Source organism: Hyperolius riggenbachi, chromosome 4 (genome assembly GCF_040937935.1).
Source record: "Hyperolius riggenbachi isolate aHypRig1 chromosome 4, aHypRig1.pri, whole genome shotgun sequence".
Classification (NCBI taxonomy): domain Eukaryota; kingdom Metazoa; phylum Chordata; class Amphibia; order Anura; family Hyperoliidae; genus Hyperolius; species Hyperolius riggenbachi.
Window position 1 is genome coordinate 388,333,930 of NC_090649.1, and position 22,053 is coordinate 388,355,982.

The following is a 22,053-nucleotide window of genomic DNA, read 5'->3' on the forward strand; positions in this document are numbered from 1 at the left end:
TGAGTTCATAGAAGATTTTATTTTTTGTCACAAGTTAGCGGAAAATGACACTTTGTGAAAAAAAAACAATTAAAATCATTTCCGCTAACTTGTGACAAAAAATAAAATCTTCTATGAACTCACCATACTCCTAACGGAATACCTTGGGGTGTCTTCTTTCTAAAATGGGGTCATTAGTGGGGTTCCTATACTGCCCTGGCATTTTAGGGGCCCTAAACCGTGAGGAGTAGTCTAGAAACAAAAATGACCTGTGAAATCCTAAAGGTACTCATTGGACTTTGGGCCCCTTAGCGCAGTTAGGCTGCAAAAAAGTGCCACACATGTGGTATCGCCGTACTCAGGAGAAGTAGTATAATGTGTTTTGGGGTGTATTTTTACACATACCCATGCTGAGTGGGAGAAATATCTCTGTAAATGGACAATTGTGTGTAAAAAAAATCAAACAATTGTCATTTACAGAGATATTTCTCCCACCCAGCATGGGTATGTGTAAAACTACACCCCAAAACACATTATACTACTTCTCCTGAGTACGGCGGTACCACATGTGGCACTTTTTTACACCCTAACTGCGCTAAGGGGCCAAAAGTCCAATGAGCACCTTTAGGCTTTACAGGGGTGCTTACAATTAGGCACCCCCCAAAATGCCAGGACAGTAAACACACCCCACAAATGACCCCATTTTGGAAAGTAGACACTTCAAGGTATTCAGAGAGGAGCATAATGAGTCCGTGGTAGATTTCATTTTTTTTTTTGTCGCAAGTTAGCAGAAATGGAAACTTTTTTTTTTTTTCTTTTTTGTCACAAAGTGTCATTTTTCGCTAACTTGTGACAAAAAATAAAATCTTCTATGAACTCACCATGCCTCTCAGTGAATACTTTGGGATGTCTTCTTTCCAAAATGGGGTCATTTGGGGGGTATTTATACTATCCTGGAATTCTAGCCCCTCATGAAACATGACAGGTGGTCAGAAAAGTCATAGATGCTTCAAAATGGGAAAATTCACTTTTTGCACCATAGTTTGTAAACGCTAAAACTTTTACCCAAACCAATCAATATAGGCTGAATGGGTTTTTTTTTTTTTAATTAAAAACATGTTTGTCCACATTTTTCGTGCTGCATGTATACAGAAATTTTACTATATTTGAAAAATGTCAGCACAAAAAATTAAAAAAAAATCATTTTTTTTGACAAAATTCATGTCTTTTTTGATGAATATAATTAAATTAATTAATTAAAATAAAAGTAAAAATCGCAGCAGCAATCAAATAGCACCAAAAGAAAGCTTTATTAGTGACAAGAAAAGGAGCCAAAATTCATTTAGGTGGTAGGTTGTATGAGCGAGCAATAAACCGTGAAAGCTGCAGTGGTTTGAATGGAAAAAAAGGGTCTGATCCTTAAGGGGGGTAAAGCCTACGGTCCTCAAGTGGTTAATTAGGTATGTTCTGGGTACCCTTACCTTCTCTTGCTTGTTGATCATCATCCTGAATCCTTCCTGCTTCTCAGAGTCTGGACCTTCGTGGCTAGTGTCTGCCTGCTGGAGGACAGAAAGTAGCTCCGCTTCCTCTTCTGTGATTGTATTGCTTTGTGCTTTACCAACTCCCACTCCTGGCTCATCTTCTGACTCTGCTTCTGTATCAGTCTGAGCAGTGAGGTATCTGCCAGGAAAAGGAACACAATTAGCAAAGGTGATAAATGGAATCTTTCTCTGAAAGTTCTCAGTTATTCAGTTCATTATATATTCCCCCGAAAATTGGACAGTTTCAGCTTCCGGGGATCTTTCCCTGTTCTAGAAACAAAGGTCCTTTACTCCTGCAGAGCATCTTGGGTTGTGGAGTGGTGAACCACAGAGGGTAAAGCACCGGCAGCCAGGTGAAAAGGTTCCCTGGAAAGGAGGACGAGAATGGGTCATTAATTGGCAATTGTGTGTGCAGTACAGATACCCTCGTCTTTGGAAGTACTCAGGGAAGCAGGAACTTCGGCAGGCTGCCCGAGAAGGGCAGGCGCCTTATTAGAGGAAGCTGGTTGTAGAATCTTACCGGGGCCCAGCAGTGCACAGAGAGAACAGCGGGAACACTGGGAAGGCTGTATGGGAACCAGCCTTCCATCTACATAGGTAAGGATCTAATCAGAGGCGTATCTAGAGGGGTGCAGGCATGGCTCCTGCCATGGGCGCCACAGCTATCTGCCTCTGTGCTACGCCCCATTCCTTCCTGTCACTCAGAATTTACATCAATTCTGTTATCTGGAGAACATGGCTACTTCGTTTATGTATGTAGGGCTCACTTGGCTTAGTGTAAAGAGGACAGAGAGGAAATAAGAGATTTCTAAAATAGTAACTTCAGCAATATCCAGAGCCAAAAAACAGGCAACCATAACACATGGACACGAGAGAGGATGCAGTTTTTACAGGGAAAAGGGGCTCCGACCAGGGGTGGGGGCGCAATTTCAGTGTTTGCCATTGGCTCTATATTACCCAGATACGCCCCTGGATCTAATTATTTATATAGAGTATAAGGTGCGCTGGAAAGTATTATACATATAAATTAACACCTGCTACAGTTCCCCTTTACGGGTTAAAATTCTTTATTGTGCAAAATTGCAGGATAATTTTAATCTAAAGTATGTCACAGCTTTAAGGAAAATTCCTCATTCATTCATGGACCACATCACTCCTCCACATTCCCAATCATACACGGGTGATCTGGTTCCCTTAAGAAAAATCAAAAAAATTGTGCATATGCATAGCTTAACACTAATAAAAGTTTATAAAAATATATATAAATGTATCTATATCACAAGAGTCATAGTGATATTGATAAAGGTGAAGTCCCTTATGCTGATCACTTTAGCCAATTGCCAAGAGAGACAAGTGTATTCCTAGCAGTAAAATCCGTACTGCGGGATGTGCTCACCGCAAGTGTCACAGAATACTCCGTTTGTATTAGGAGATCACTAAATACACTGGAGGTATGCTCACCAACCCGCTCTGCGTATATCAGATCCGCACTCCTCTCTGGTCATCCAGGCTTGATTACCGCTTAGCATGTCTTTCCACGGAGGCACACAAGTCACTTCCAATTATGGATGGCCCTGCGCCGGCTGCGTCGCTCACGCTTCTCTTCTGGTGGTCGTTCCGGTCTACTGACTCTGCAGGGGAGACGTCACCAACCTGTGCATCTCAGCTCTGCTGTTGATGCTGCTTCCCTGCGTTCCACCTACAATCCTGTGTGGTGCTGTGAATATACACTTCGTGGGTGCAGGCAGCGGTGTCCGGATAATGAACGGGGTGCCCCTTGTCACTTTTCCAAAAATCAAACCCAACTGATTAACATGTTTCAACTGACTCGGCAGTCTTCATCAGAATTATTGGATCAGCAGTTCCCGGTGGCCATATTTATATTCAAAGATCCCCAACTTTACTTTTCTTTTTGATCATTTAAAGAGACAGTGTTCCCAGTATTCACATTGTATTCAGGGACAATCCTGGTATAAAGTCCATTAACTACACACGGTAAGGGATGTCAATTATATCTTAGAATACTGAATAAAGCGATTATTCATAAAACATAACCAATATAGGGAAACAGTTAACCACCCTGGCGTTCTATTAAGATCGCCAGGGCGGCTGCGGGAGGGTTTTTTTTTAATAAAAAAAAAACTATTCCATGCAGCCAACTGAAAGTTGGCTGCATGAAAGCCCACTAGAGGGCGCTCCGGACGCGTCATTCTGATCGCCTCCGGCGATCAGAATTAACAAGGAAGACCGCAATGAGCGGCCTTCCTCGTTTTGCTTACCTCGTCGCCATGGCGACGAGCGGAGTGACGTCATGGACGTCAGCAGACGTCCTGACGTCAGCCGCCTCCGATCCAGCCCTTAGCGCTGGCCGGAACTGTTTGTTCCGGCTACGCTGGGCTCGGACGGCTGGGGGGACCCTCCTTCGCCGCTGCACGCAGCGGATCGCCGCGCTGCGGCGGCGGTCAGGTAGCACACGCGGCTGGCAAAGTGCCGGCTGCGTGTACTGCTTTTTATTTCGTGGAAATCCGCCCAGCAGGGCCTGAGCGGCAGCCTCCGGCGGTGATGGACGAGCTGAGCTCGTCCATACCGCCCGGCTGGTTAATATACTATATATAAAAAAAAATCTATAATATATATATATATATATATATATATATATATGAATAATCAATCATCAGATGAACAAAATTAAAACAATGGGTAACCAGTCGCTCTTAGGGAACCAGAACCCCGTTTCCCACCACACAAATCAGCCCGAATCAGATAATCCTCCCCCACAAGTGAGTGAGTATGACCACACTATTTGCAGCCAATTAATCATCCAGGCCATAACCCCCCCCCCCCCCCTGGGGTCCCCATGGACTATTTCTATCCCAAAATACACAATTTCCCAAATACACCATTTATGAAAAATCTTGAAGTGCTTGGACAACGGATGCCCTTCCCAACCTTTACATATATTGTTTAGGTGCTCCCCTATTCTGCTCGACAGGGTTCTCTTGGTCCTACCCACATATTTCTTCCCACATGGGCACACAAGACAATATATTACCCCTTTGGTGTCACAGGTGATGATGTCCATAATTTTAAATTTGTCCCCTCCACCCGTAACCTCAACAATTTTCCAATTTTATTGTGGAGAAGGCCGGAGAGCAGGTGGACGTTATCAATAGGGAAGAGCTACTAGTAAAAAAGAATAAATATTGCAGTATTGAGGATCATTCCCTGAAACTGAGTCTGAGATATGGGGCGCAGAGTAATAGGGTCAGGAATATTATTACTAAAAACTGGCTCATTTTGAGAGAGGATAAACATTTAAATTCGATCTTGCCCCTTAATCCCTCTTTCATTTATAGAAAATCAAATAGTGTAGGCCTCAGGTTGGAGGTGGAAACTGGTGGCCAGGGTGGGGGGGACAGAAGTAGAGGGGGAGGAGGGTTTGTGAAGTGCGGACGCTGTATTAACTGCAGAAGAACTAAGGGGTATAGGAAAATTGTTGAGGTCACGGGTGGAGGGGACAAATTTAAAATTATGGACATCATCACCTGTGACACCAAAGGGGTAATATATTGTCTTGTGTGTCCATGTGGGAAGAATTATGTGGGTAGGACCAAGAGAACCCTGTCGAGCAGAATAGGGGAGCACCTAAACAATATATATATATATATATATATATATATAAAGGTTGGGAAGGGCATCCGTTGTCCAAGCACTTCAAGATTTTTCATAAATGTTGTATTTGGGAAATTGTGTATTTTGGGATAGAAATAGTCCATGGGGACCCCGGGGGGGGGGGGGGGGGGGATTTTATGGCCAGGGTGTCCAGACATGAGAGTAAATGGATTTTCAATCTGAACACCCTGGCACCCAGGGGGCTGAATGAAGAACTAGAAATCCATGGTTTTCTGAAGTAGGGATGTTTGCAACCCCCCCTTCTTATATGGGGAGAGGACGGATTAGGTTAGGGAATATGCTATACAATCTTTGATTGATTGGCTGCAAATAGTGTGGTCATACTCACTCACTTGTGGGGGAGGATTATCTGATTCGGGCTGATTTGTGTGGTGGGAAACGGGGTTCTGGTTCCCTAAGAGTGACTGGTTACCCATTGTTTTAATTTTGTTCATCTGATGATTGATTATCCTTATATATAGATTTTTATAGATTTTTTTTATATATAGTATATTAACTGTTTCCCTATATTGGGTATGTTTTATGAATAATTGCTTTATTCAGTATTCTAAGATATAATTGACATCCCTTACCGTGTGTAGTTAATGGACTTTATACCAGGATTGTCCCTGAATACAATGTGAATACTGGGAACACTGTCTCTTTAAATGATCAAAAGGAAAAATAAAGTTGGGGATCTTTGAATATAAATATGGCCACTGGGAACTGCTGATCCAATGATTCTGATGAAGACTGCCGAGTCAGTTGAAACATGTTAATCAGTTGGGTTTGATTTTTGGAAAAGTGACAAGGGGCACCCCGTTCATTATCCGGACACCGCTGCCTGCACCCACGAAGTGTATATTCACAGCACCACACAGGATTGTAGGTGGAACGCAGGGAAGCAGCATCAACAGCAGAGCTGAGATGCACAGGTTGGTGACGTCTCCCCTGCAGAGTCAGTAGACCGGAACTACCACCAGAAGAGAAGCGTGAGCGACGCAGCCGGCGCAGGGCCATCCATAATTGGAAGTGACTTGTGTGCCTCCGTGGAAAGACATGCTAAGCGGTAATCAAGCCTGGATGACCAGAGAGGAGTGCGGATCTGATATACGCAGAGCGGGTTGGTGAGCATACCTCCAGTGTATTTAGTGATCTCCTAATACAAACTGAGTATTCTGTGACACTTGCGGTGAGCACATCCCGCAGTACAGATTTTACTGCTAGGAATACACTTGTCTCTCTTGGCAATTGGCTAAAGTGATCAGCATAAGGGACTTCACCTTTATCAATATCACTATGACTCTTGTGATATACAGGATCTTCTCAAAAAATTAGCATATTGTGATAAAGTTGATTATTTTCTGTAATGTACTGATAAACATTAGACTTTCATATATTTTAGATTCAAATACACACAACTGAAGTAGTTCAAGCCTTTTATTGTTTTAATATTGATGATTTTGGCATACAGCTCATGAAAACCCAAAATTCCTATCTCAAAAAATTAGCATATTTCATCCGACCAATAAAAGAAAAAAGTGTTTTTAAAACAACAAAAAGTCAACCTTCAAATAATTATGTTCAGTTATGCACTCAATACTTGGTCGGGAATCCTTTTGCAGAAATGACTGCTTCAATGCGGCGTGGCATGGAGGCAATCAGCCTGTGGCACTGCTCAGGTGTTAGGGAGGCCCAGGATGCTTCAATAGCGGCCTTAAGCTCATCCAGAGTGTTGGGTCTTGCGTCTCTCAACTTTCTCTTCACAATATCCCACAGATTCTCTATGGGGTTCAGGTCAGGAGAGTTGGCAGGCCAATTGAGCACAGTAATACCATGGTCAGGAAAACCATTTACCAGTGGTTTTGGCACTGTGAGCAGGTGCCAGGCCGTGCTGAAAAATGAAATCTTCATCTCCATAAAGCTTTTCAGCAGATGGAAGCATGAAGTGCTCCAAAATCTCCTGATAGCTAGCTGCATTGACCCTGCCCTTGATAAAACACAGTGGACCAACACCAGCAGCTTACATGGCACCCCAGACCATCACTGACTGTGGGTACTTGACACTGGACTTCAGGCATTTTGGCATTTACCTCTCCCCAGTCTTCCTACAGACTCTGGCACCTTGATTTCCGAATGACATGTAAAAGTTGCTTTCATCCGAAAAAAGTACTTTGGATCACTGAGCAACAGTCCAAAGCTGCTTCTCTGTAGCCCAGGTCAGGCGCTTCTGCCGCTGTTTCTGGTTCAAAAGTGGGTTCATGCTTCCATCTGCTGAAAAACTTTGTGGAGATGAAGATTTCATTTTTCAGCACGACCTGGCACCTGCTCACAGTTCCAAAACTACTGGTAAATGGTTTACTGACCATGGTATTACTGTGCTCAATTGGCCTGCCAACTCTCCTGACCTGAACCCCATAGAGAATCTGGGATATTGTGAAGAGAAAGTTGAGAGACGCAAGACCCAACACTCTCGATGAGCTTAAGGCTTAAGGCCGCTATCGAACCATCCTGAGCCTCCATAACACCTGAGCAGTGCCACAGGCTGATTGCCTCAATGCCACGCTGCATTGAAGCAGTCATTTCTGCAAAAGGATTCCCGACCAAGTATTGAGTGCATAACTGAACATAATTATTTGAAGGTTGACTTTTTTTGTTTTTTTCTTTTATTGGTCAGATTAAATATGCTATTTTTTTGAGATAGGAAATTTGGGTTTTCATGAGCTGTATGCCAAAATCATCAATATTAAAACAATAAAAGGCTTGAACTACTTCAGTTGTGTGTATTTGAATCGAAACTATATAAAAGTCTAATGTTTATCAATACATTACAGAAAATAATGAACTTTATCACAATATGCTAATTTTTTGAGAAGATCCTGTAGATACATTTATATATATTTTTATAAACTTTTATTAGTGTTAAACTATGCATATGCACAATTTTTTAGATTTTTCTTAAGGGAACCAGATCACCCGTGTATGATTGGGAATGTGGAGGAGTGATGTGGTCCATGAATGAATGAGGAATTTTCCTTAGGGCCCGTTTCCACTATAGCGTTGCGAAATCGCCGGCGAATCACCGCAGGCAAATCGCATGCGGGTGAGATTCCGCATGCGTTTTTTGCCGCGATTTCGCATGCGATTTCGCATAGGTAAGGCTGTATGCGAATTTAACCATGTCACTGCCTGTGTAAATTAACATTAATACCTATGCGAAATCGCATGCGAAATCGCGGCAAAAAACGCATGGGGAAAACGCATGCGATTTCCCTATTAAATACATTGCGTGCGATTCACCTGCATTCCACACGCAGGCGAATTCTGAGGGCCCTACCCTGCAGATTTTTTCTGCACAGAAAAACGTGCGGGGAAACGCACAAGTGGAAACAGTCCCATCCACTTGTATTGACTGTGCGAATCCGCATGCGGGCAACGCATGCGGATTCGCGATAGTGGAAACGGGCCCTTAAAGCTGTGACGTACTTTAGCTTAAAATTATCCTGCAATTTTGCACAATAAAGAATTTTAACCCGTAAAGGGGAACTGTAGCAGGTGTTACATTTTATGTATAATACTTTCCAGCGCCCCTTATACTCTATATGGATGATCCTTTTTGAGGTGGGATAAGGGGTATAACCCACCTATTAGGTTGCAGCGGGAGGAAGTGCGGATTTGCCGATCCCCATTGGAAATATTCCTTTTGTAATTACTAGCAGCGCCCTCTAACTTCTATATAACAGAGGATCTAATTATTATCTTTTTTTCAGCTCATTTCAGTATTGCTTTAACCACTTCACCGAGGGGTTTTTCCCATTCTGTGTCAGAGCAATATTCAGCGTTCCTTCCATTCATTCACCTATAACTTTATTACTACATATTACAATGAAACAATCTATATCTTGTTTTTTTTCTACACCAATTAGGCTTTCTTTGGGTGCTACATTTTGCTAACAATTATTTTATTCTAATTTTTTTTTAACAGGAAAAATAAGAAAGAAATTGAAAAAATTCATTATTTTTCAGTTTTTGGCCATTATATTTTTTAAAATAACACATGATATTGTAATTAAAACCCACACATTTTACTTGCCAATTTGTCCCGGTTATTAAAACATTTAAAATATTTCCCTAGTACAATGTATGGCGCCAATCAGTGGCGTAGCTAAGGAGCTGTGGGCCCCGATGCGAGTTTTACATGGGGCCCCCCAAGCACTCTATACATAACAATTGATACGGCGCACCAAAACCTGCCAATGGCAACTACAGTGTCAGAGGTGCAAGAAGGGGATGGGGAACAGTTTGTTAATGATTACCAATATTAAAAGTATCTATAGAAGTGATTATTATGAGCACAGTACCAATAGGGAGCTAATACTGTAGTTGTGGGAGGGCCCCTTGGGGCCCCTCTGACCCAAGGGCCCCGATGCGGTCGCTACCGCTGCACCCCCTATTGCTACGCCCCTGGCGCCAATATTTTTTGGGGGGAAATAAAGGTGCATTTTTTTCAATTTTGCATCCATCACGAATTACAAGCCCATAATTTCATAAATGACATTAATATATCCTTTTGACATACATATTAAAAAAGTTCAGTCCCTAAGGTAATTATTTTTGTATCGATTTAAATGCATATAATTTATTTAGGTAACTATGGGAGAGGATGGGAGGTAAGGGGTTAATTTTAAATGTATATATGGGTCTTTTTATTAAAATAAAGGAATGTAGGTGTAATTTTACTATTTGGCCACAAGATGTCCTTGTGCATTATTTCCTATTAGCACCCCATAAGTACGCTAAAAGGAAGTAATGCATGGAAGTGTTATAAATGACCTCGGCATCTCATTGATGCCAGCAATCACTGACACGGGGACTTAGATTAAAGTGAATGGGAACTACGTTGCCATTCATTCAGCTCTCCTCTAACGGGAGAAGACGAGTACCCGCGCGGGAGAGAGTGGCGGCCACCCACCACAATAGATGAATATCTGTGCAGGAACTGAAGTCCTGTGGGACGTAGATATACCATCTAAAACCACATAGGTGGTTAAGGTGAAAAATCCATAAGGAGCTTTACGTAACATGCGTAGTGAGCCTGAAGTAATGTTTAAGCAGTGTGGTACAAGCAAGCAAAGATAACATAGGTACAGCAATAATAGGATGATACCTGCAATCACCTATATGCTTTTTGTTGGCTTAGCAGTAAAACAAAAAAATCAGCTTGTAAAGCCTGGTGAGTGCTGGCAGCAGGATTTCTGGGTAAAGGCCCAATAATGATACAACCTTGACTGTACAATCCTACCACTTCTATGTAATGTGAGAGACTATTTAAAGTAAGTATCCATTTAAAGAATATTCACTCAGTTTACCGTTCTACTACATACATTTGATAAGATTTTACAACAAAATTGTATCATTAGTGGGCACCTATAAAGTACCCATGAATACCACTTTACTACCCAGCTACAGCACATTCACATTGTTGCAGAACCCCTGGAAAGCTCGACGATGTGAATATTCTGAAGATTTCAATGAGCACTGCACTGCACCTGCCCTTATTAAATCCTCTCCCTATCTACACTAATTAGTTATCCCCTCCATGGAGTTCGATCCCCGCCCTCCCCTCCCCCGGCCTGATCCCCTCCCCCCATTGCTGTGATCGGGCAGCATGGAGGATTACTCAGTAAGGACCTCTAACCTGTCTTCATTCCAGCAGCGATCAGGCGCCCCTTCATACTGCACTGCTGTCAGCCTCACTATGCTGAATAAACCGGGTCCTGGTTTGATGATGTCATCACGCCAGGAACCGGTGGTTCATAAGGCATGGTGAGGCTGACAGTAAAGGCACATCACGCTAACTATGAAGGGGAGTGGCTAATAATGGGGACCAGCTGGCTATTTAAGGGGGGTAATAAAGGCGCTCATGTGGCGATTTATACTGGGGGGGTTAGAAGGGCATATCTGGCTATCTATAAAGGGTGGGGAGGCTAATAAAGAAGCACATCTGGCTATCTATGAGGGGTGGCTAATAACGGTGGTTCTTATCAACAGGCGTACGTAACTCTAGGACTTCCTTTATTTGGACTATAAGATGCAGCTGCTTTTTCTCCCCGCTTTGGGGGGAGAAAAAGTGTGTCTTATAGTCTGAAAAATACTGTATTTAGCACTGACATCTTTTGCAGCACTGTACAGAGTTTGTATTCTTGTCACTTAACTGTACCTTAGAATGGCTCACAATCTAATCCCTGCCACAGTCATAGGTCTAGCGTAGTCTATGGCCAATGTTTAATGGGGAAGCCAATACACTTATTTGTATGTTTTTGGGACGTGGGATAAAAACGAAGTGCACGGAAGAAACCCAAATAGACATGGGGAGAACATACAAACTCCCTGACCCAGCACTGCAAGGCGAGAGTGCTATCCCCTACGCCACCATGCTGCCTACCCTTTTACTAAATAATTTTAAGACTGTACAATTTTTCTACAATTATCTATAGGGGATATTGATGGTTTTACCACTGTGCACCAATTAATATCAATACCATTCCAGCAAAACAACCAGCAGGGCACAAATAACAGAGAACCAGCTGAGCTCAGCATGTTACTTGCAAGATGCAGATAATAGAACAGGGGTTTGAGGCCTGCAAGAAGTAAAAGCTTGCTTATGGTTCCCGATAACTGATCTTCTGGCACTATCATATAGTGCTTGTAAACTATTTTGAATATGATGGCTAGAGCTGCTGAGGCTAAAATTGCACATGAAAAAAACTGCATATTCACATTACATATTCATTCATAGTACAATAACTGCGCATTTCATGGACTCTCATAACCTCAATGTCAGTGTGACAGAAGCAGATAAAATCAGGGATTACCAGCTGAGGAAAGGTTGCTCTGGCTAGCAGGAACTTATCAGACTATGCGATAATGTTTCCATTTGTCAGCACATTGAGCTATTTGTTTACAAAGTATTAGGCCCATTCACACTGGAGAGATCAAAAACTAATCCATTGAGTAGAATGGGTAGTCCTATTGATTAACTGCTTATCGTTTCAGAATGTAATTTCTACGTCCTACTCAGTGCTGCTGTAGGTTTTAGGATGTAGAATGTACACCCCCCCCCCCCATTACAAATCACTGCCATTCATGCACGTGCCCTCCCGGTCATGCACTTTAAGGTCCCATGCTAGTGTACTGGTTAAGGGCACTGCCTCTCACACAGGAGACCTGGGTTCGAATCTTGGCCCTTCCTGTACAGTAAGCCAGCACCTATTCAGTAAGGAGAGCTTGAGCAAGACTCCCTAACACTGCTACTGCCTATAGGGTGCACCCTAGTGGCTGCAGCTCTGGCACTTTGAGTCCACCTGGAGAAAAGCGCAAGACAAATGTTCTGTGTCTTGTCTTGTGCTAAAGTAAATGATTGAAGTAAATGAACCGTGGAAAACAAACCAGTTAAACTATAGTGTCCTCTCACATAAAGGTTCACACCTTTGTATACTAGAAGTAAGAAATAAAAATAAGTAATTAAAAACAAAGTATAAGGGCCATTTCGCACTTTGCGCTGCAATTGGCAAATTGCTAGTGCAGTGGCTCCTTATGGTAGCATTCACATGGCATTTCCTCACTCCCTTTAGTGTTAGGGGCGTAACAAAACCCCTGTGGCTCCCCTAGCAAACAGAACATTATGGGGCCCCCTGCAGCACCGTGTCCCACTCCTGCCCTGGAGCCCCTTCCCTACTCCTTGCAGACGCAGAGTAAATGCAGCGGAGCGCTGTGTAAAAATATTTTCCTGCTTCAGTTCCACCGGGTCTCTCATCCTCCCGAGTCCTGGCAGTCTAACTCTACTGCATGCTTGGCTCCTAATGCTTGTCACGTGATCAGAAACCAGAGGGGGCAGCATAGAGCAAGTGGCTGCTAGGGGAGGAGGAGCTGCAACAAGAACAGGTAAATGTATTTACACAGCGCTCCACTGTGATACTTTGCATGAGGGTGGGGGAAGGGAGGAACAGCTGGCCCCCACGGATGCTATTGTTATGCCCCAGATTAGCGTTAAAGGACAGGTGTGAGTAGATAAAACAAAGAAGATCTACTTACCTGGGGCTTCGTCCATGAAGTTGCATGGCCTCGCGGTCGTACAGGCGCAAAAGATGCCGACTTGGCGAGGTTGGCATCTGCAATGGAGGGGACCCCGGGACACCGGAGCTGCGGCGAGGGACAGATAGGCTGCCAGGGGCTGAAGGAAGCCCCAGATAAGTAGATCTTGTTTTTTTTTATCACCTCGCACCTGTCCTTTAAGGGATGCTTCACACAGGCATTTACACTGGCAGTAACCAAACCTTTCCTCAACTAATGCAACTGTGTGTCTTGGCAGAAACCAATACCTTCCTAATGCTGTTAGGTGGGCCTCAGAATCAGTTGTATACAGCAGCACACCATGGGCCATATTTACTAAATGCCGTGCGCAGGGAGTGCTTACTTTTACCATTACTTACGCCAATTACATAGCGTGCATTGCGCAATTAGTGCAACCCAAGTTAACAATGTAAAGCGAACATGGCTAGGGTAATGCGTGATATTCTATTTGCATTTGCACTACTGACAGATGTCCGAATGAACCAGTCATTAGTGAGGGTGTTAAGTATATACAAGAAGACCTGGCAGAGGATCTAACTTTGACCAGACTACTCAAATTCAGACAAATATCTGGCTGGAGTTCCATGCTAGTTTTTTATAGCCCAGGATTCAATAGTAATAAATATATTTATTCTTACCCTCCTTCACTTTCTGCTTCTTCAGAGCTGGGGTATTCCGCCGTGCCTTTACTTGTCTCGCTTCTCTTCCTTTTAAGGCTTTTGTGCTGTGGACTGATTTTGCGAGCATCATTCTTTCCCCAAAGCTCATCCTTGATTTGCTCTTCTAACTTTGGAATGGTTTCTTTTAGAAATCTCACCTCCTCTTTGAGGTCCTCTACACTTTTCAGCAAGATGCTCAGTTTCTCCAGGATCTGCAGCTGGCGACCTTGCAGGACCATGACTGCTCCTTGGTTGTCCTGAACATCCACATTTGCAGTGGTGGACCATTTGTCACGCGTGTCAAAAAACTGGCCAGGTTTTCCATACCTTCTCCAACAAAACAAGGCAATGCTGACTCCAGCTACTCCAGCAAGGACTCCCAAAACTAAGGTACGGTTCTCCGAGTGAGGCATTTTCTCTTCTGCACTGGTGGTATTCACAAGCAAAGCTGCAAATGCTCACTACTGCTCATACTATCAGCAAAGGGAATATCACTGATAATTTTTTTTGTGTGTGCTTACTTATCAGTAAGTTGGCAGCACACCACTACAAAGTTCACAATGCAGAAGGCTACATTCTTCCTCCAGCTAGATTTATACAACCTTCCAGCATCAGATAACATTCTGCTTATGAAGGCTGCCACCAAGAAGACAGCATGTGTAGGAAGGCCATGAGTCCCCGGTTTATGCCTATGTATTGGAGCATCTCGCTTTCAAAAGTCCAAAGTCGCTGCTTCAGTTTTTTTGTAATCTGCCAGACAAAAGGTCAAAAAGAGTTAGGTTGTTAAGTAACCAGGAAAGTACTGAACAGACTGGTGTATTCAAGTACTGAAAAAAAACACCACACACGAACTCATAAAGACACACAGCTAGGATAAGACTAATATGCCCATACACGTTACAATAAAAACATTAGATTTTCCCGTTTATTCGACCAAAACGATTGAATTGAATTAAGTTTAAACGAATCTTTTTTTCGTTCAAGAAAAACAAACTATTATCCCGTTTTTCAATGAAAAAGGAACGGACATGTTGGAAAAATCATTTTATTCAATCTAACGGAATAATCGAACTAAATTATCTAATCGAAAAAAAAAACTGAAAAAAATTGTACCATGTATGGGCACCATAAGGGACATTTTCCACTAGAAAGGGGAACTGCAATCGCACTGCGTTGTGATCACGCAACCTGTAATTTACACTCGCCGAGATTGCGTCGTGAAGCCGAGGAGTAAAAAGCGCAATCACACCAAAAATTGTGCAACCCAGCGATTGCAATTCAGGCAAAACCAAACTGCGCTAACAGAAAATGAGCACTGCAATGTACATGTAAATCATGGTGCTATTTGGCAAAAGGGCTGTGATCCGCTTCTTGAAGTGGATCGCAACCAGTGGAAAAGGGCCCCAAATGGCCATTCGCACCTCTCATTACAATTTCTCCATGTGATTTCCCACATGTACAAATCTGCATTTGCGCTCATTGGGGCATTTTTATTTTTTGTGCCTGGCTTTGCGATTTTTGTTTGCATTTGTATGCAAATTTTCGATAGCAATTTTTCAGTGAATATAAAGGAAGTTCATTAATATGAAAGTTTATCTCCTGCAGGATATTTTGTGCTAAACACTATTTTTCTGCATATACAAGAATTTTAAATGCAGAAAACACAAAACAATTACAATGCCATTCCAATACATTAGATGTGCTGCAAATGCAATTTTGGGAAAGCGCAAAACGCATGCAAAGTTGAATACTTTTTTTTAATAATGATTGTGTGTTATAGAAATACACTTATAAGCATTTGTACATTGGAAGGTAAGTGAGAGTAGTGTGTAAACTGCAAATATTAGAGAATCATGCAATGTTATAAAAAAACACTATAAAACTGAAAATAGAAATATGAGAATATTTTTTTTGGTACTAATCTTCTAGTAATTATCCATACTACGCAACCAATTCATTATATCATAATTTTTTTTTCTCGCTTCAGTGACTCTTTAAAGAGAACCCGAGGTGGGTTTGAAGAATATTATCTGCATACAGAGGCTGGATCTGCCTATACAGCCCAGCCTCTGTTGCTATCCCAAACCCCTCTAAGGTCCCCCTGCACTCTGCAATCCCTCATAAATCACAGCCACGCTGCTGACAAACAGCTTGTCAGAGCTGGCTGTGTTTATCTCTATAGTGTCAGTCTGCTGCTCTCCCCGCCTCCTGCAGAACTCCAGTCCCCACCTGCATCCCTTCCCTCCCTGCTGATTGGAGGGAAGGGACGGGGGCAGGGACCGGAGCTATGCAGGAGGCAGGGGAGCAGCTGAGACTGACACTACAGATGTAAACACAGCCTCACAGCACGGCTGTGATTTATGAGGGATTGCAGAGTACAGGGGGACCTTAGTGGGGTTTGGGATAGCAACAGAGGCTGGGCTGTATAGGCAGATCCAGCCTCTGTATGCAGATAACATTCTTCAAACCCACCTCGGGTTCTCTTTAAGGGTTTACCCAGATGTCTGTACATATCAGGAAGCAGCATTTCCAGCATCTCAGTGTCTCTAGTCCTATGGTACCAACCATTCAGTTACAGGGAAGAGGAGTACACATCAGAATGAAATACTCCATGCTAACCCACAGGAAGAAGATTGAGCACCGCCCCTCAACCACCATTTAGGCAAAATGCCGTCACTGAAGAGATTAGCAGAAATTTGGTACGCACAAAGGAAGTTGCAGGGCATGCTGGGTTGTGCTTTTTTACTTCTCAACTTTCCCCTCAGACTTAACTAATGCAGACTAATTGACTGAAGCCTCTTTCCCTCCTGTTTTCCCCTCTCACACCTCTGTTCCTCTCTGATTGGCCAATATTTCTCATGCTGAGACAATGCACTTTCTATAGTGAAGGGCTATTGTGAACGGTACATACCCAATCAAACAGAGGAGAGTAAGGGCCGGTTCACACTTGCGGTTCTCTGCCAAACGGACCGGATGACCTGACCGGATCCGGACCGGAACCGTACGGTTCTGATCCGGATCCGATCCGGATCCGGTCAGGTTGCATCAGGTGTTCATCAGGATGCGATCCGGATCCGTTTGGCAAAAGATAGTAGAAATAGAATAAAAATGTTGGGGTCTGGGAGGTCAGCAGAAGGTGGACCTGTGGAATCAGGCCCTCCGCTGTTTAGCACTCACCTCCGACATACTGCCAACATCTCCAGCACGTTTAAAGTCACTGCTGCTCCACTCCAAAATGCTTGCCCATGTGTCCCCATCCAAAATCGCCGCTACAATACGCATAGGAAGTGGGGTAGAACATCCGGATTTTTAGCCAGTGTGTTGTGCGCTCTCCGGTTCTCATTGGTTTGTATTGGCCGGATGGTGCAGTCCGGCTCCGCTCCGGATACGGCTGCCGGAGGAGCCGGACCAAAAAATAGCGCATGTTGGGTCTTATGCCGAAGTCCGGATCCGGTCCGGACGAAACGGACGCATGTGAACGGACGCATAGGCTTTCATTGCTATGCCGTGCGTCCGTTCCGTCACTTCTGCATGCGGTCCGGCTCCGGCACGGCGATTCCGGACGGCGACCGCTAATGTGAACCGGGCCTAAGGGAGGAAATTACATCAGGATTGGCTTCAAAATAGCCACAGTTAAAATGGGAAATGCTAAGAAGGATTTTCTCTTTTTTTTTACTGTACAGAAATCGCTAAAATCAAAACGTGGGTAGTGCAATACATATGTTATGTAAATAGAGCAAGTATTTATCTACTTATATATACAGTATGTTTTTTTTTCCTGAAATAGTATGGCTGACAGCTCCTCTTTAAAGGGAACCAGAGAGGAATGGCCAGCCAAAATAGAAAATGATTTTATACATACCTGGGGCTTCTTCCAGCCCCATAAGCCTGGATCGCTCCCACGCCACCATCCTCCGCTTCCTGGAGCCGCCGGCACCGGGCCCGTCACTTCCGGCGGACGCGGCCAATTGTCCGCATCACAGGGGCTCCCTCCATACCCGTACGCATGCGGCTGCGCAGTAGGCAGCCACATGCGTATCTGTACGGAGAGAGCACCCTGAGATGCGGAGAATTGGCCCCGTCCGCCGGCCGACTCGCGGCAATGACGGGACCCGGTGGCGGCGGATCCAGGCAGCGAAGGACGGCGGCGTGGGAGCGATCCGTGCGTATGGGGCTGGAGGAAGCCCCAGGTATGTATATTTCATCCTCTCTGGTTCCCTTTAATGATAAGTGTCAGGAAGGTGAAAGTGTTACTAGAAGAGCGCAGTACGACCTGCACAGCCGGGCATGCACAGTGCAGAGTGACTGATGCAACTGGACCCTATCACTGGGGAAGATTGTAGAAGAATAGAGCTGCCCGGGAGGATGGCAAGGGAGCCCATGGACATTGGGCTGGAGGAAGCCCAAGGCAAGTAAAAATGCTGCTTTGTACAACATCTCAGGTACAATTTGAGCTGCCTCCGTTACATCACATCACAACACCCTAATGGTAACTTGGCCTAAATGTATCTATTAAGCTGAATACTCACCTTGTGATGAAGGAAAAAGAATCCAGCGACATTCCTTGACGACGAGCTCTTCCCGAACCATCTTCCGGCCGGCGGGAATGCACGACGTCCCACGACGGGTGTGAATAAGACTTCAAGTGATCGTGGTACGTTGCACGGCAGTCATCCGGGATCTTAAAGGACACCCGAGGCGAAAATACACAAATGAAATAAACGATTGTATCTATCCTCCTTCTCCTAAAAATTACTTTTTAAGATATTTCAGTTTTATTTTATGTTTAATTCTACTTTTTAAGTTTTTACTGTTTTATTGTTTTTGCTCAATGACAAATTCATTGAAGTATGCCAGAGCTAAAATCTACGAAGTATTGCCCCTTTATATCTCTTTCCTGCTCTCAGAAGCCATTTTCTGCTAGGAAAGTGTTTTATAGTTGGAATTTCTTATCAGTGAGGGTCACACTGTAGTCACTTCCTTTCTGAGTCAGGACTGAGTCAGCCACTTACATACCTGATATTTAACTCTTTCAGGCAGAGAAAAAAAAAAAAAAGGAACACAGCATAGATATTTGTGTGTTAGGCACTGTACATACCCATGTCTATCTCATCATGTCACATGTCACCTCGGGTATCCCTTAAAGGGACTCCGAGCAGTGCAGAAACTATGGAAAGATGCATATCATTTTAAAGCTCTCTTTCTCCTATTTCCAATGATATATAAACCACCACCCTACGCCTTTTAGTTTTCGCTATTTTCGCGATTGAAATTGCCGCGGCCGCGATTTCGATCGCGAAAATAGAGAAAACTAAAAGGCGTAGGGCAACGATTTGGGTGTCGTCAGAAAGAGGAGAAAGAGAGCTTTAAAATGATATCCATCAAGCCATAGTTATATTGTATTACACAGGAGGACACTTTCCCCAGTGTCAGCAGCTCCATTCTGCTGAATGCAGCTGCTGACTTTGACAAAAAGTCGGCCTGTGTAATACAATATAACTATGGAAAGATGGATATCATTTTAAAGCTCTCTTTCTCCTCTTTCTGACGACACCTAAATCGTTGCCCTACGTCTTTTAGTTTTCTCTATTTTCGCGATCGAAATCGCGGCCGCGGCAATTTCAATCGCGAAAATAGCGAAAACTAAAAGGCGTAGGGTGGCGGTTTATATATCATTGGAAAGAGGAGAAAGAGAGCTTTAAAATGATGTGCATCTTTCCATAGTTTCTGCACTGCTCGGAGTCCCTTTAAAGGTCCAATCCGTCCAGACGGTTATCGCCACACAACGCTAAACAACGTTCATGTGATCGCACACCTGTACCCATGTCGAAAGAACGCGAATAGACGACCATTGCTTCAGGCTCTGCTTGTAGCCATGTGTACAAGTAAACACAGAAGCCAGCTGAGCTCTCTGACATACACCACTGTCAAGTGTGGACAGACTCCCATTGTAATGAAGAAAAACAGAATATTTCCCACTGGGTACATTTGATACCTTAAAAGCTTTTAAAGGCATAGCAATACAAGACAGGCAACAGATACCATTAACACAGTTTCTTATCTCACTATTCTGTCTTGAAAGTATCAAATGTATCTCAAACTGGAGTAATGCTTTAAAATTTAAAGGACAGGAAAATATACAGTTGCTCTAAGCATTTGCTTCTCTTGCTGTAGAAGCCAAGTCATTTACACTATATATGTGGGGGGGGGGGGGGGGGGCTGCTATTGCCCTAATAAAAGCATTTTTATCATTCTAGTTTTGACCATTGCCTGGCTCTCCTGCTGATCCTCTGCCTCTAATATTTTAGCCATAGACCCTGAACAAGCATGCAGATCAGGTGACTGAAGTCTGATCGGATAAGCTGCATGCTTGTTTCAGGTGTGTGATTAAGGCCCAGTGCACACCAAAACCGCTAGCAGATCGTCATAACGCTAGCGGTTTTGGGAGCAGAGAGCAGATATTTGGCCGGGTGCACACCAAGCGGATTTTGTATGCGATCCACCAGCCGCATCAGCCAGTGAAAACGCTTGGCTATTGTATTTCAATGTGTGGTGCACACCGGCGGTTTAAGGTTTTTTAGCAAACCGCAAACGCGCAGCAGGAGGCGCGTTTGCGGCTTGGCAAAAACCTCAAACCGCCGGTGTGCACCATCCCATTGCAATACATTAGCCAAGCATTTTTCCAGGCGGATGCGGCCGGCGGATCGCTCCAAAAACCGCTCGGTGTGCACTGGGCCTTAGAGACTACTGCAGCCAAAGAGGTCAGCAGGACTGCCAGGCGACTGGTATTGTTTAAAAGGAAATAAATACGGTATGTCACAGCACGATTCACACAACTGCAACTAGCATAATCAAACCCCCTCTCAGTTCAGGGGTACTTTACTTTAAATGCATTTAGTGCTGCTAGTGGACAAGCTTTGCATATAATGTCCAGTAAGCAGTAGGGATGGTCAATAAGATGCAAATAAATCTAATCTAATGCAACATTTAGGGCTCAGAAGCACTATAAGTGCTTTTCAGTGTGCTTTTTAGCCATCGCTGCTTTCTGAGAGCTTTTTTGTAATGCTCTCATTGACTTATCGTGGTAAAATCGCGCAAAAAAAAAAAAAAATCACATGATTTTACTGCAATCACTATTTAAGTCAATGGGAGCCGTTTTTTAAAAGCTCTCAGAAAGCGCTGATAGCTAAAAATGCTCAGAAAAGCGCTATAGTGTGTCTGAGCCCTTATGCAGCTCAAAACTGATCCAAAAAAATGTAGCTGATGCTGAACTCAGCTACACAACATATCTACCGTTCTTCTAGCACCTCCTGAGCTATTCCCCTGTTCCAGTCCCCCAATGGAACCACTTCAAACTTTTAAGGCTGCCCATACATGGATTGATTTTACTGTTCCCTTGCTAGCCGATTCAGTCACTGTGATCAAATCTGCTGGCAATCAATTCCCCCGAAATTTTAAATCAATTGTACTTCAATTGATTCTGACCAAAATTCAATCGATCTGACAGAACAGAAAATGTAGTTTGATTGGGGGTGGGGCAGGAGCGGCTGTAGATCAATGGCCTATAGTGGCACTCCGCATCCAACAGTGCAGTGCTGCAGTGTGCACAATTTCCAATAGAGTCCCATGGCAATCTATTAACCACCCTGGCGTTCTATTAAGATCGCCAGGGCAGCTGCATGAGGGTTTTTTTTAAATTAAAAAAAAACTATTTCATGCAGCCAACTGAAAGTTGGCTGCATGAAAGCCCACTAGATGGCGCTCCGGAGGCGTTCTTCTGATCGCCTCCGGCGGCCAAAAGTAACACGGAAGGCCGCAATGAGCGGCCTTCCGTGTTTTGTTTACTACGTCGCCATGGCGACGAGCGGAGTGACGTCATGGACGTCAGCCGACATCCTGACGTCTGCCGCCTCCGATCCAGCCCTTAGCGCTGGCCGGAACTATTTGTTCCGGCTGCGCAGGGCTCAGGCGGCTGGGGGGACCCTCTTTCGCCGCTGCTCGCGGCGGATCGCCGCAGAGCGGCGGCGATCGGGCAGCACACGCGGCTGGCAAAGTGCCGGCTGCGTGTG

The 22,053-nt window shown here is 44.0% G+C and overlaps 1 protein-coding gene across 1 annotated transcript in view; it reads right to left on the minus strand.

Moving 5' to 3' along the window:
- Positions 1-22,053, minus strand: part of RMDN2 (regulator of microtubule dynamics 2) — a 113,214-nt gene that overhangs the window by 82,677 nt on the left and 8,484 nt on the right. Inside the window, exons 2-3 of the mRNA XM_068232144.1 lie at positions 13,964-14,734; positions 1,461-1,659 (exon numbers count right to left, since the gene is read on the minus strand). Coding sequence (XP_068088245.1) covers positions 1,461-1,659; positions 13,964-14,397 — 633 coding nt within the window. The 5' untranslated portion in view covers positions 14,398-14,734. The remainder of the gene's footprint in view (positions 1-1,460; positions 1,660-13,963; positions 14,735-22,053) is intronic.